The 15,910-nt window shown below is 36.2% G+C and overlaps 1 protein-coding gene across 1 annotated transcript in view; it reads right to left on the minus strand.

Annotated features, from left to right (window-relative positions):
- LOC131679047 (uricase) overlaps nucleotides 1–14,939 on the minus strand; it is a 29,087-nt gene extending 14,148 nt beyond the window's left edge. Inside the window, exons 1-2 of the mRNA XM_058959583.1 lie at nucleotides 14,666–14,939; nucleotides 1,527–1,841 (exon numbers count right to left, since the gene is read on the minus strand). Of these exons, the coding sequence (XP_058815566.1) occupies nucleotides 1,527–1,728 (202 nt within the window). The 5' untranslated portion in view covers nucleotides 1,729–1,841; nucleotides 14,666–14,939. The remainder of the gene's footprint in view (nucleotides 1–1,526; nucleotides 1,842–14,665) is intronic.
- Between the last annotated feature and the right edge of the window lie 971 nt (nucleotides 14,940–15,910).

Consider the following 15,910-nt stretch of genomic DNA (forward strand, 5'->3'; position numbering starts at 1 on the left):
ACGATAAAAAACTCACCTTTATGGATCCCATTGAAGGAATCCAAACAAAATGCAATAAATATATAAAATGTTTATACCCTCTTATAAATAGAAATTCTAGGCTCTGCCTAAAGAACAAACTATTAATTTATGAAAAAATATTTAGACCGGCAATGCTATATGCAGTACCAATCTGGGCAAGTTGTTGTGTTACTAGGAAGAAAACGCTTCAAAGGATTCAGAATATTATTCTGAAAATGATTTTGAAGCGTCCTCCCTGGTTTAGCACAAATGAGTTGCACAGACTCGCAAACATAGAAACATTAGAAATTATGACGAACAGTATTATAAGCAACTTCCGACAAAAATAGTTGCAATCTTCAAATGCAACGATTAGCTCTCTTTATAATTTATAAGTTAGTTTATAAGATTTGTTTAGCTCCTTATTCACAAGACAAGTAGGTTTAAAACATCCTACTGAAAAAAAATACTTAACTGCGAAAGCATATTATATCTTAATAATAATTAACTGAATCATGTAAACAATAGGGATCAAAAGTCACCACTTGTGGCTGAACACCCAATATACTAAATTAGAAATGTAATGCAAACAAAACAATATAATCAAATAGAAAATAATATTAATTTTTTTTGTAATCATTGTAATGGCCGGAGCACCATTTCTTGCTTCTTCTACTCACTCATCTCGACAGATTACTACAGCAAGAATTATAGTAACAGTTTCTTTTGTTCTTCAGACAAGGCACATAATATATAAGTAACTATTTGTGTCGTTCGCTTCACACTGGTTCGAGCAAAAGCTTAAGGCACACTAAATTACGTAACAATTGTCTTTGGAAATAGCCTTCTTCAACTTTTTCTCAATAATTTGTTCAAACCATATGAGCTACAAATTTTGCCAAAAGTCGCCGGAAAACACGTTTTTTAAATTTATTTTTCATAAATTTTGTGAGGAGTTTTAGCCCCCTCCCTCTAGTTTACGTGGCTAATCGAACATAGTCAATCCAAGTATCTTCCAACTATGACCAGTTCTGTGACATCACGCAAATTATCTCAATTTCAAGATATTTTAAGTTTAAATGACACTATACTCAATACTGTCCCCGGCCTGGCGGAGCAGAGGTTAAGGCGATGGCCTCAAAAAATCCCTCGCCATATGTTCCGGTTTCAGCCAGAAAAGATTCTTAGCAATCAGTAGGACACTAGGTCTGCAATTGTTCTGTACATTGAGAATCGGCTACGAAGTCTGTCGAAATAGAAAGTCAAGTTCCGTAGATCAGCGTAGCATCAAGGCTTACATTTTTTACGCTCAAGACTTCTATGTATTTTCGCACAGTATGTCGGCAATATTATCAGATATATGAAAGAATATTGGTGTCCGTGCACGGTACTGAGTCGTCACTGAATCGGATCGGAAAGAGGTGTAACTTGGCCTTAAGACATAACGTTAGAAACAGATCGGTTCTAGCTGGCACCTAATTCCCCAAAAAAATAATATTATATAATCATCCTAAAATACCACCCACCTTGCAGGTAATCCTTCTGACTGGCCAGCTTCAGTTTTGTGCCGACCTCGAACTCTTTAATACTGTGCACCAACCCGTTCCGTACCACGTGCAACACTTTGACGCTATCCTTGCCGTACCCGTAGTTGCTGATGCTAAACTGATCGGACGTGTCGCGTTCTCCGTCTTCTCTCGTTTCATCTATCAGCTTTCTGGACATCATTTTGCTGTTGTTGCCGGATGATACTTCAATCAGGGAGTACGTGTCAAAACAATTGTGATGCTCGCCACTTGACGAAACTGTTTGTGCCCAACAATCCGGCTGGTATTCCTGTCCTATTGCGTTCGAATGGGAGAGAAAAAGAGATAACGATGTGGTTAGTACTAAAAATATTGTTTTCTGAGTTTAATTTCGTCAATCAACGGAACTGATACGAAGAAACTGCGGATCGTTGGAAGTCAACAGGTTATTTTCCTTAAAGAAGAAATATCACGTAGATAGGTTTCTAAAACATTAACAATATAAACAGTATATTTCCGTCAGAGTACGCGAAGCGAAGTCGTTTCAGATTTACGAGCAGACAAAGGTCAACAACGCATCCAAACTGAAATGATAACAGTATGTATTGCCATTCCGTTTGCTGAGCAAAATTAGATCAAGGAGGACCCAACGCAATGTTATAAATTTGGCGGATGATTGCGTGGCGTATGCTCGCTTATCAGTTCACGTCTAGCGTGAAATAATTACTACACACTGCTCTAAGACTCGTACATCAAAAATATGTATATTCATTGAGAGTACCGGATGGTTTATAGGTTATAAACTATGCGAAAATGATCAGTACCAAAACCACGTGCGAATGATCTTCGATTACTGTGGGTTGTATAACTTGGATGGCATAATCAGCAGCTCTGATCTAGCGTGGATTCACAGTGCCATCTCATGGTTGATTAAATTGTAAGCGATTACCTTTAATGGCGATCTTATCAGTCGTATAGTGATGATGTTTACATTGTCGTTGAGCAGGGTTTGTCTATAAAACAGTTTGTAGTGTCATCAGATTCCGTATATTAAATGACTGTTTAATGTGGCATGCATCCAGCAGCTGGGTCAAGCAGTTGTGTGCAGCTGTAGAACCGGTTTTCCGCACAGGATTGAACTAGTTTTAAGCGTTGTCCTAGTGTCTTTCATTAAATGCATTTATGTGGCTTTCCTTCGGAAGTTTTTGATTTAGTCATTGCAGGTGCAGATGCATGTGAGTTTCATGGCAAGCATCATAACAGGAGACACAAACCATATTGCTATTATCAATTAATATGAAGTTTTACAGTATACCTGCAATGGTTCTTCAGCACAAGCCTAAACCTCTCTCTCTCTTTCTGGAATTTTCCATCAGAGTTTATTTTGACAGCATCCATTTTCGAGTCTAGACTCGTTTTTTTACACAATTCCCACCAGTTTAAATCTCAGGGAAATTGAAAAAAGAATTATGGGTACACAGGCGAGAAAAAAACACAAAATTTTTTGTATTCACTTGCATCGAATTACTACGGATGGGTTGGACTCACATGCCGTGCACAGTAACTGACTGAGAAGCCATTCATTTCTTATGATTTTGATTTCACGATAGATAAAAGATAATTTTGTGAGAAAAAATAACGAACTGAAAGCATTATTTCGTCCTTTATAATGTTAGTGTCGAACAGGAAAGATAAGGAAAAAGTTTTTGGCTCCCATTCCATTGTTCGGTAAGCAAAAAAAACTGGATTTCTCTGTTCAAGTATCGCCAATATGTACGAACAATAAACAACATAAATGTGACGTTGACTGCTGACGCACATTGTTTCGATTTTGATGAAACCCACATGTCAAACATCAGTTTCGAATTATAAATAATTTACTCACTAAAGGGAAAAAAAGGGTGAACCATTTTGAGCATCGTTGCACAACACTTGTCTACGTCAAAGTCGAATTTGATGTTTCAAATGCATCTCGTCAGTAACTAGCATCAAATTGGCACCAGTTATACACTAAATCCAAACAGGCACGTAACTCATGCGAACGATTAAAGGGTTATATACAAAGTTGTGCCGAAAAGTGAACTAAGTTCTTGATTTTTTACAGAGTTTTTCACAAATTTTATTTGAAAAAGCGAAAGACAGTTGGTTGGTAATACTATTGAAGATAGAAAAAACAACTTGAATTAAAAAAAAATGTTCAAGGTTGTCGGAGTTATGGCACATCCCCCGAAGCGTGTTTTGGAAGAGGTTTGCGGTGAACACTCTTCAAGCCGAACAGAACATTCCAAACTAAAAAGATTATTGAAGAAAAATGTATTGTGGTGTACTTGAACGGATTGGTTTCCCAATAAGAAAATGTCTTACAAAAAAACATGTCGACCAAAAAATTGAGTTTTGTGGTGTTCAATAAACAAAAATTCATTACAAAGAATCGAAATTTTTTTGATGAAAAAGGAACCGCTCAAGTACACAAAAATGTAAATACAAACAATTTAAAAAAAAAATGAAAATAGGATGAATAGTTTTTGAAATATCCCGTTCACTTCAACGTTACTTTTCAAACAACTACATTCCGAGATAATTGCGTTTAAAGTTTCGTGCTAACTTCATTAGTGGAAGAACCAGCTGCGCCCAAACGGCTGTAATTTAAAATCTAGTGCTCTGATCTAGATGAATTTTCACACAGATATTTTCAAGAGTATGTACATTCAGAATATTTAAAAACTTTTTTTTTCGATTTTTTGAGTTCCAACTTAAAGCAACTGGATGATCCCGAGTTATGTCTCAGAAAGCAAGCACAGAAACTCTGGTTTGTTCGCGATATAGCAAAAAGAAATTCTTGTTTTTTGGATAGAATAACAAACGACAGGCACTATGTAAAATGTAAGCCCTAAAGGGAGCAAATTGGATTAAACCAAATTGTGCATCACGGCACCAGGCCTTTGGTCATAGAGTCAGGCATCCGATTTCCAAGTCAAAAACCAAGAGCACATTTTCGCTTTCTCGTCAGCAACTGCCAATAGATACGATCCCTCTCCTGTTGATAATGGAGGTCTAATTGGCTTCGACTCCAACAACTCAGATCGACATCCCAGTTAAAATTTTATCCAGCCAACTTTACCGTTTGTTATCTACTTATTGCCCAAAAAGGGGACAGGAATGAATCTGTTAAAACATTCAAAATACTTCACGGACTACCGCGTCTATGTGCCTTTGCGCGAAGTCGAGATTGATGGCGTGGTAACTAACACAAGTTTGAATTGCGCCGGTCTTCTGAAGCACGGATCTGGCTGTTTTTCGGAACTAAAGCCTCAGTCAGTGAAAGTGCTGGATTGCAAACGATTGTATTTTGCATCGATCGTAGAGGATTGCGCTAAATCTTCTGTTCTCTGAAACTCGTATCGAGCAATCTTTGAGGGGCCCTTTTGCTCAACCATGTACTTCTCAACAGAATATGTAAGCCTAGCCGCCTTTTTGTGCTGCGGGTAATGAATTGTACTAAATTCAACCGATTTCGCCCGGTGTGACAAGTGCGAAGTGAATCATGGGGATTATGGATGCAGTGAGAATACTGAAAATACTTTAAATAAGTTTACGAAACATCTCGCGTACAAAACACGCGAGAAGAAATTCAAGGACTCTTTTCAGGAACGCTCTAAGTACTATTTTGCAGAAGTTCTGAAATATTTTAATGAGCCTAGAAGCTACAGGAAGAAGAAGTATATTTCCTCAGTTTTCCTTGAGGGGTAACCAGTTATAACAGATCGAGGAAGAACTACTACAAAGCCGCAGCAAATAGCAATTGGTAATTTGAAATCATACTAGTAGCTCACACCGCCTCCAAGGACACTAAAAACCCGAAAGGTCTCAACAATTCAGCTAGCGATTAAACCCAGTGCTGGAATGATTAAATGCTCTGAAATCGTAGACTAGATTATTACAGTTGTCATCGTTTTTGAACCCGTTTCTTCCATTTCTTCCTATGGTGGAAATATGTTTGAACCAATTGACTACGAAAGCGTCCCTTCTCCACTTTCACTGATCTCTCGCAGTGGAATTGGTTGGCGAAGCTGTATCATGTGCAACATGAGATCCTCACGGTGTCTTTGTCGAACAACTTTATTAAAAAAATCGGCATCTTTAAAAATTCGGGATATGAAAGAATGGACTTTTCCCTTTCATTGAAAAGTAAAATTAAAATTTTCTGTCGGGGGTCTAGAACAACTTTTTATTTTAAAGTTTTTTGATCAATTTTTTTTAATTCAATTCATTCGCATTTTTGCTACTAATTGGTACTATAGACATTCAAAAAATACTAAAAGTGAGAATCTTATGAACAATCTCATTGCCTACAACTTTGTAGAATGCTATAAATCGATGTAAAATCACTCGAGAAAGTCAATAAAATTTTATCACTTTTTAGGTGTGAATTTATAGATGCAGATTTTTGGTTGTCCTGAAAATTTCCAAATCGAGCACACTTCACATAATCTTAGAAAAACCATGTTTCGTAATTTACTTTAAGAAGAAATTCCGGAGTCGTTGTACACAGATCACAACAGAAAACGAACAAGAAAACATCAGGCTGGCCATACATTCAGTAAATTCTCAAAGTAATACAAGTCTGTTTATTGAAGATTTCCCTCATAATATGGGATAAGAGCAAAAACAACATATCAAGAAGACAGAGTTGCCAGTTCACTTCAGAATCTGAAGACATTAACACCAAATCGTCACTCGGGTAAAGGTGATACTTTCTATATCTACTTTTATATTGAGATCGCTTCATACAATAGACAAAACCTTTATTTCTCATTTACTATTGCGATTTCTGTTCAATGTACAGTGATTCCCAAAAGTTAACAAACTTGACCATAAATCTCATCGAATTATTTTTCTATTCTTAATGATACTGTCAATCAGGATTCTCAATCTAAATCAAATCAAATATCTAATCGAGTTTGATCAAATATAAATTAAAATTTAGACCAAATATATCCCACAAGATGATAACCAGCAAAAAGGTTAATTAAAGATTACATCAAGCATACTCCAGAATGAGTGAAGAAATAAAAAAGAAGAAACAAATATATCTGTGACAGAAAAAAACCTGTTCCATTTTGCTGCATTACCCAGCATCTTTCAAAAGAGTCTTAATTTCGTTCCAGTTTTATTTACTCTTCTCTATATCTCCTTGCTCCTAAAATATCATTGGTGCGCATAAAACGGTGGAATCTGGAATTATGTTTTTCTGCTTAAAGGTGGGACTTTGTTAGCATTTAAGTTCTTCTGAGCACACTGTTAAAATAAGGCAAACCATTTTTTTTACAAATGAAAATGTTTTTGGAATAAAGCTTCTTAACCAATAGGCCCCGTGCGAATCTAGAAACTTCGATAAAAATTTAATAGCTTTCTCTGGCGATTTTAGATCGTGATGTAGTTTTCTACAAAGTTTTACACAATGAAATTATCCGTCAGATTCTCACTTTTGGTAATATTAGAATGTCTAAAGTGCTACCTAGGGGCAAAAATGTTAACCAGTTTCATTGAAAAACCTAAGTTTTCAAAAAAAAAACTTTAAAATAAATGCTTTAAATTAAATGCCGATTTTTTTCAAATAACATTGTTCTACCAAACACACCGTGATCCTATTATCTGATCCTTCAGCTCTGATATTGAACTCCTATTCCAATTTCCACTTGGTGCTAGTCTGTTCTCTATGTTAAGAGCGGCTCTAAATAACGTCTGTCCTGAAACGGGTGGCCGAAGAAGAAATGCGGTGCTTCGCCAGCTATATCCAAGAACGCGAGTCTAAGTGTTGCGGTACTGGTAAGGTGGCATGCCGAATAAACAACCCCAAATTAAAAAAATGCGAAATATTGTATTCATTTGCATTATATGAGCATGGCTGGCTTTGGATACAGAACGTAACTTTCACTATGATAATTTTTTTTCCGCTTGGACCGAGAAGAGTCCTATATAGAAGCACTCCTAAGGATCAAAAAGTGCTATGACTTCTATCGAATAAACCACGCCTCTATACCAGGTTGTACCCAGCCCTGGCCGATCCCTAGCAATCGTGCAGTGTAAGCGCCACTCCCCTTAGGAAGACTGAACGCCAAGATTTGTTTGCCCGGATGAGCCTCTCCTTTCGGCGAGTTCCTGAACAAGTTTCACCTAAAAAAAATTATCAATATCACTAGTTTACAAAATAAAAATAAAAATCTGAACTTCAATATTCGAGCACCATTTCTGATGTAAAATTGCGTACTGAATACGAAAATGAGGTCCAAAAAATTTACAGTAGAACAGTTTTCGAGTTACAGTGAAAAAATGAATTTTACCTTTAAAATTAAAAGTACGTTTAGTAAAATCCAAATATCTTCGGTTGTACTGCATCGATATGAAATATGATTAGGTTGAATTAAAGGTAATTGAATGCACTTTCGATCGTTAGAACAATTTGTTTTAGTGCACCACTGGTTCTGACGTTATTTACGAATTTATTGAACTTTTTCTTAATTTTTTGTCATTTTTTGAAGAAAAATGAGCATGTGGTCAATATTTTCGGCAAGAGTTAGCAATCCTAAAAATTATATTTTCATGGAAAATTAAAGCCTGCTAATAACCAATGAAAATAAGCACTTGTTAGTTTGAATCCGATGTAAATTGCGAAAGTTATTCAATTTTTTATAAAATGGCAATTTTTATGTTTCTGTGGGTCAACTTATTCCAATTCCATTTTTTTCTAGGGCTTGTTTAATAATATATGAGGGACTCTCTGTCAGAATTCTGTTAAATAAGTAAATGGAAGAATTTTGAGAGAATTTAATGTGGGGTAATATTCGAACTCGTTTATCCAAATGATTAAAGACTTCTGATAACAATAATTCCAGGCTCAGTGGAGTAATGTCATCAAAAATTTGGCATTAAAATTAATACGCATAATATTTACATGTATCATACAGAATCGTATATGTACAAAATTCGTTGTAAACTGCCCGCTCCACAATGCCTTTATACGCACATTGGAAGCTTATGACAGTGCAAAATGCTAAATTCGAACACTAGCTTCACGAATGAAGTTTATAATTTAAAATTATATTGGATTCACATTAGCTTCTACGATGTACCGATTATAATGTACTGGTTCACAAAACTTCAACATACTACAATACATAACGTTAACATCTAAGTGCAATTACAAAATATTCTACGTTCTTCAAGTCATTCTTACGTTCAGATTTGGAGATTTTAAACCTAAAATAAGTCTTGTTAGATGTCCTACATAATTTCAAAACACGAACTGCTAGATGTTCTAGGAAGGAACACAAAATAAATAGTTTAAAAAAATAATTTTATAATACTTGACGTATGTAGTATCACATATTTCAACGGATTCGCGTAGTTTGTATTAACATTGTACAAAACCCAGTTAAGCAGCTAGTGTTTCATAATACGAATTTTATAACGTGTACGGGTTTAGTTTACAACGAATTTTGTATCATAAGAGTGTTATTTTAGGTATTACATACCAATCATTCGATGACTTATAATTTCATTGACCCTGAAATTATTGTTATCATGTCATTAATCATTTGGATAAACGAGTTCGAATATTACCCCACATTAAATTCTTTCAAAATTCTTCCATTTACTTGTTTAACAGAATTCTGACAGAGAGTCTCTCATATATTATTAAACAAGCCCTAGAAAAAATTGTAATCGAGACGGTTCAATAAGTTGACCCAGAGAAACACAAAAATTGCCATTTTACACAAAATTGAATGACATTCGCAATTTTCATCGTTTTCAAACTAACAAGTGCTTATTTTCATTGGTTATTAGCAGGCTTTAATTTCCCATGAAAATATAATTTTAAGATAGCTTTATCTTGCCGAAAATATTGACCAAACGCTCAGTTTTCTTCAAAAAATTACGAAAAATTAAGCAAAAGCTCAATAGATTCGTAAATAACGTCAGAACCAGTGGTGCACTAAAACAAATTGTTCTAACGATCGAAAGTGCATTCAATTACCTTTAATTCAACATAATCATATTTTATATCGATGCTGTACAACCGAAGATATTTGGATTTTACTGAGCGTACTTTTAATTTTAAATGTAAAACTCATTTTTTCACTGTAACTCGAAAACTGTTGAACTGTAAATTTTTTGAACCCCATTTTCGGATTCAGCACACGATTTTACATGGAAAAAGCCCACTAGCTTATTTAGTTGAGAAATGCTGTAAACTAGTGTATCGGACCAGATAGGCTTATCAAAAGTAAGCCTGCAAAATACGGGCATCACTGGGAATGCAGCTGCTCACCACCAGATAGCACAACCATGTTGAAACTGAATCTTGTACCACTTATCACATTCCGCCAAGCGGAGGACAGTGAAACGAAACGAAAACTACAGTAGAAAGTGACGTAACCGAGCCAGCACGAGACTAAAACTTTGGAAAGAACTACAAGAATCTACAAGCATTTGATTACATTTAAACTTAAACAAAGTTATGTTTGTATCTATATGATATTCAGTTCAAATCATTTCTTAATTCTAGGTCTATCTTTGGAATGTGTACGCATTCTCTCTTCCTACTTGTGCTCATCGACCATCTCCTCGTCGAAATCCTCCCAAAATGCTACAGCGCTCTTAATGACTATCGCTTTGCACCCGGGTTGGGGTAGTATTTGGTCTTCATAAATGGCGGACTAGAACAAAATGGCCAACACAAAACCTATTTCATGAACGCGTCCCTAGTTACGGCCGTCCGTGGATGGCCTTTCTGGCGTCTATCGCTGCTACCGCTCAAATCATTGTGGCGTCCTCCCTGGACGCCACCATTCACACTTATTTTGTATGAACGACACTGACTCACCAGTTCAGCTACCGTCGTTTGCTGCTTCTGACGATCGTTCTGCGATACAGTGCAATCCCTCTATATTGGTCACTGGTTTTACGATACTGGAACACCCGCGTTTGGTCTCAATCCCCATGGTGGTACAACGAGTGACCTGCACGGGGTAAAGGGTTGCTAGTATAAAGAAGATTGGAGCGCCCACCAACTTCAGGATGTACGTGATATTGAAAACAAAAATGAAGAGCTTGTTGAAAACCCAAAAACGCAGGTATTGGCGCCGGTTTGTCACCGAGCTAACAAGAGAAACATCGATAATAACTTTTTGGAGCACTGCCCGAACTATTACGTAACCGAAACATGAAAGCCACTTGCGAATGATGAAGTTGTCTCTGTTACAGGGTTCAAAACAGGCAATCTGCCAAATACTTTGGACACTCTGTCTACTTGGGATACTTCTGTTGGGTATCGAATTTTTCACAAGAAATCCAGTGCTGCTTCTACTGATGGGTTAAACAATCGCTCAAGACACATTCCACGCACTTGTATCGCTTACCTCATGAAAATAAAACTGCTAATATAAATAAAAGTTGTTCTGAAATATGTTGGTATAGGTTTAAGTCTCCCAAATCATAGATATATAGAAATTTTTCAAAAAAAAATTTATGACGGTAGTCAATGAAAACCAGAAATATATGTTTTACTCGTTTTTAATAATTGAATCTATTATTTCGTACTACACCGGTAGGTTTGTAATAAAATTAATTTGGAGTAATCGTAAATGCCATTTTATTGTTTACATATTGTACAAACAATTCATCTTTGGACGCCGATTTGTTGAATGAATGGATCGCCGGATACAAGGGGGGCAAAAATTGACCATTTTTGCGTTGTCCCCTAACGCAAAAATCATGGTTTTTTTCAATTTTTCACTTAACCAATGCATGCTATCTGTGAAATCTTTTCAGAAGCTATTCGTACTCATCATTACCTTTCTAAAAATGTGCTATTTGTATATAACAAGCTTTGAAATCGTTCTCTCACAGGGGTGCACTGAAGTGTTGTCCCCTAACGCTTTCCGTTTCAGTAAGATAAATCCTTCTGCGAAGTTACTTTTAGAGCCTACAGAACATGATATAGACAAAAAAGATGTAAGCAACAGATGCATGCCATTAAGGGGGAGGCCCACCTTATAATATTATTACTTTATTACATCTATTATCAATAGATAAACTATCTCAGGATAAATCAATAATTTCAAAACAGAGTTCGAAGTGATTCAAAGATATAAAAAGAAAGGCATTAGAATGCCAAACAAGTATGAGAGCGCATGGACGAATTTGATCATAGGGGATAACACTCACTCGTCCTCCTTTAAAATTCTTTCGAATTGACGGGATAGTTATTGACCACTTGGAACAAACCACGGGTTGTCTTTTCGGAATTAAATGTCTTCTACATGAACCAAACATCGTAGTTTAAGACAGATTTTTAATGTTTTGTAGCATGTTAAAGTCAAAATTTTATCCTGAGGATACGCATTTCGCAGAATTTACAAATAAAAGATACGATTTCCCAAAATTCTCCACTTTTCTAACATTTAGGTAATTCAATGACAAGCCGGTCAGCTTACCCGTAAGACCGCAATTTTTTAACGATTTTTTTGTATGCTGTAATATATCTAAATTTTCAAAAAGCGGGGTCTTTACCTTATTTTCCAAAAATCGCGTAAAACGGCTACATTTTGATTAATATCCGCAATGATCACTACTAAGTGTCGTCTTGCACATCTATGAGTGGAAATGGTTGTACAAACGCCAGAGGTTGAACTGGAAGGGCGATATTCTCTTTCGAAATGTTGACTTCAACCGTATTACTGGTATTTCGCGACAACATTATATACAATATGTAAATATAATAACTGCTTAACTGAGTATAATTGTTTGACAGCATTACCGTTGTTGAGTTGCTTCAGAGTCACATTTGTTTATTTTTAACGCAACAAGATAATAATTATTGAACCACCCTAATGACGTATTTTTGATCTGCCCTATTCAACAGTCAATTTTATTTTCAAGATTTTATAATGTCAAAAAACAAAGTCAGCGCACCAAAATTACTTGAAGAAAACTTATTAGGTCAACAACGAAAAAATATTGTTGAGTCACCCTAATAAACAGTTAATTTTATTTAATATATTTTCCTATGTCAATAATGTATTCAACTTACCAAAACTGCTTAAAGTCACCTTTTTCGTACCATTAGACAAAGGCGATTGTGGTCTACAATCTTTTCTCACACCGCATTTCACAGTGTGGCCTGGTATCCTGTTCTCAAACCATATTAATTTGATTTCTAAATATCATTTGTCAAATACATATGAAGGTGAAACTAGAAGTACATTTGGTTTGGCATTTCAAATCCTTTTTTTTTGAGTTATTTACAGGTTTAGAGGTAATAAACATCGCTTTGTTTGAGCTTCAACAAATACTTCAGTCGCGTTAGGGGACAACACTTCATATGCGACCGTTTGTGTTTATTTTTGTGTTGTCTCCTAACGCAGCGTTCGCATTGGTCGTGAAAAAAATTTCATAAGAACTCGAAAATCTTAATATATAGAATTATTCTGTAACTAACGAAAATCAAATTCCTAGAACAAATTGATGCTCTAAAGTTTGAGATAGAGCAGGTTTTTTGATAAATACAAGTGTAGGTTGGAAAATCAATATTTTGCTCTGTTGTCCCCTAATGCAACATTTTGACCTCTCAGAATGAAAGGACAACCTGAAAAACAACGAACTCAAAACGTTAACGTTGTGTTAGGAGTTTTAAAGTATTCTATTAAGATTTTTGAGCGTATATCGTAGGATTTTTCAAACGACGAGCTGTTAATAGTTGCATGATGCGCGCAAACGTTGTCCCCTAACGCTGGAATGTGTCCTTAGATGTTTATCGTTAATAACTCCCGTTGTATTGATCGGAAAATTTGCACTATTTGTTAAATAACAATTGCAATTGTCTTGTATTAAGTTTCAAAACATGTACTATTAGAAACTATTTTTTTAATCTTCTATAAGCGGTGTTCGAACTGGTTCGAATTGTTCGTCGTGTGCCGACATAATTAGTTGTGGCCTAAGGGACCATTCATAAATTACGTAACGCTTTTAGGGGGGGGGGGGGGGGAGGGGGTTCGAGAAGTTGTTACATATTGTGACATAGGGGGGAGGGGGAGTAAGCTAGATCGTTACGTAACATGTTTTCATCGAAGAAAAAAAATTTTTTTCAAGGAATTTGTTACGTAATAGGGGAGGGGGGGGGGGATAACTAAATTTGTGACAATTTGTTACATGGGGGGAGGGGGGAGTCAATTTTGGGCAATTTTTGCGTTACGTAATTTATGAATGGTCCCTAAGTCACGTCTATATTTGGTTAGCCAGAATTTTTTATCTATAAAAGTAGGACCGCCATTTGGGATTAACTTTGTAATTTGTTGGGAATAGAAAGAGGTAGTAGTCAGCAAGCAGACATGATGTAAAAGAGAGAACCCGGCAAACCGTACTGATAAATTAAACTACTGCAAAGAAGAAGAAGGTGCCAGGTTAGAAAACCCTTCTGCTAATATATCAGCTGCTGTTCCAAATCAAGTGGCAAATTGCATACTTGTTATGTATGCAAGAGTTGATCAATTAAATTGTAATTTTAAACGTTCAATTACACTCTGGTGTGTTTATCACTTTTTTAAAGAAAATATACGAGTATCGGTATTTCAGCGGTACTAAGGTCTCCAGTACCGTAGTACCGGTTGTTACCAAAATATCATCAGTGCTAGGAACTGTATCGTTACTTTGACGTTGACAAGTCCTTTTATTCATATATTCTCGTACAAATTCTCTTTTACAATAAGCTATTTATGGACAGAAACAAAAAAGACAAAACTTGTGGTTGTATTGTTTTGCCCATCACTGTATAAGCAATCAGGATCACTAGTGTTATTATGTTTGACTCTTTTGCGCATCAAAAACCGGTTTAAAGCGAACAGATGGCTTGAACTAGTAAATAACAAAACCCGCGGATAGTGGGACGATTATCGGCCAACATTTGAGAGTTGTTGCTTGTGCTCTAAACGTCTACCATTGTAAATATTTATGCATAGATTTAGTAGCAATAATATAGCATTATTTTCAATGATCATGATACTTATTGATGTTTTTAACCGGAAGATTTTGTCAACATTAATTAATATTTTGTACACAAAATTCGCAACCATACTTACTTTGCTGCCTTCTTCCAGCAAACTCGCACTAGAATTTTACAATCAAGCGTTCCTTTTCAAGCGACGTTCGTTTCAAACTCGACCGTTAATTTCCTGACCTTCACCTTACTATGTTTCTTTCTTTCTATCTTTCCTTTGACTTTATATTACTGAGCCGTTAACTCTTCCCAGCGATACTTTAGTTAGTGTTCACTTGTTTCTTCCGATCACCGCCAATGAACCGAGAGATGTGATCACTCCGGTTGCCGTAACTGGACTGCAGCATCTCGTTCGTCAACTTAAATTCTTAACGCGCGCAGCAGCATGTTTTCGTTACGAGTTCGCGCCAGCTAAACTAGATGATGTCTGCGGGTAAGGTAAACAGGCTTATTTAAAATATTTCCTTTTCGGTGGAAAATCATTAGATGATGGTTTGAGTTCGAACTTTTATGCATCATAAAGTGAAGTTGTGGATTAAAAAGTTCTGCTTAGTTTTCATTCGTATCAATAGATCAGTACGTAAGAATAAGCACAGAAATGATCCTTGCTAGTGACTGACGAAGATGATCATAACCATCATAACAGAGTCTACCCTGCTGTGCGGGTACTGGCAGCGGAACAGGGCACATGAACTTGACGCACACGAGATGATAATAACCGGTGTAGCGATTACTATAGGCGCAAGCTGCCAAACTGAGGCACAGAGCGATGGCGATCGAGTATACTGCTTGTGTATGTATGAAAGTTTGAGATTAGATAATCATTTGAGTAAGAGAGGTAACTATCCGAATAATCCTAGCATTCGTTGTATAGTCCGGAATGATTTTCTTATCTCCTTACGTTTTTGCCTTTCTCAATAGAAAGGTATTGCAATTGCTCTGAAAACCGACTTTTTAACGGAGGCCCGGAGGGCCGAGTGACATATACCATTCGATTCAGTTCGTCGAGTTCGGCAAATGTCTGTGTGTGTGTATGTATGTGTGTATGTATGTATGTGTGTGTGTATGTGTGTGTGTATGTGACCAAAAATGTCACTCATTTTTCTCGGAGATGGCTGAACCGATTTTGACAAACTTAGTCTCAAATGAAAGGTGCAACGTTCCCATAGGCTGTTATTGAATTTCTAATGGATCCGACTTCCGGTTCCGGATTTACAGGGTGATAAGTACGAACACGCAGAAAATGTCGATTTTAATAAATTCTGCAATGAATGTATAAAGGTGAAAATTTTTCCAAAATATGACCACAACTGCTTCGATTTGTAGT

This window comes from Topomyia yanbarensis, chromosome 2 (genome assembly GCF_030247195.1).
Source record: "Topomyia yanbarensis strain Yona2022 chromosome 2, ASM3024719v1, whole genome shotgun sequence".
Lineage (NCBI taxonomy): Eukaryota > Metazoa > Arthropoda > Insecta > Diptera > Culicidae > Topomyia > Topomyia yanbarensis.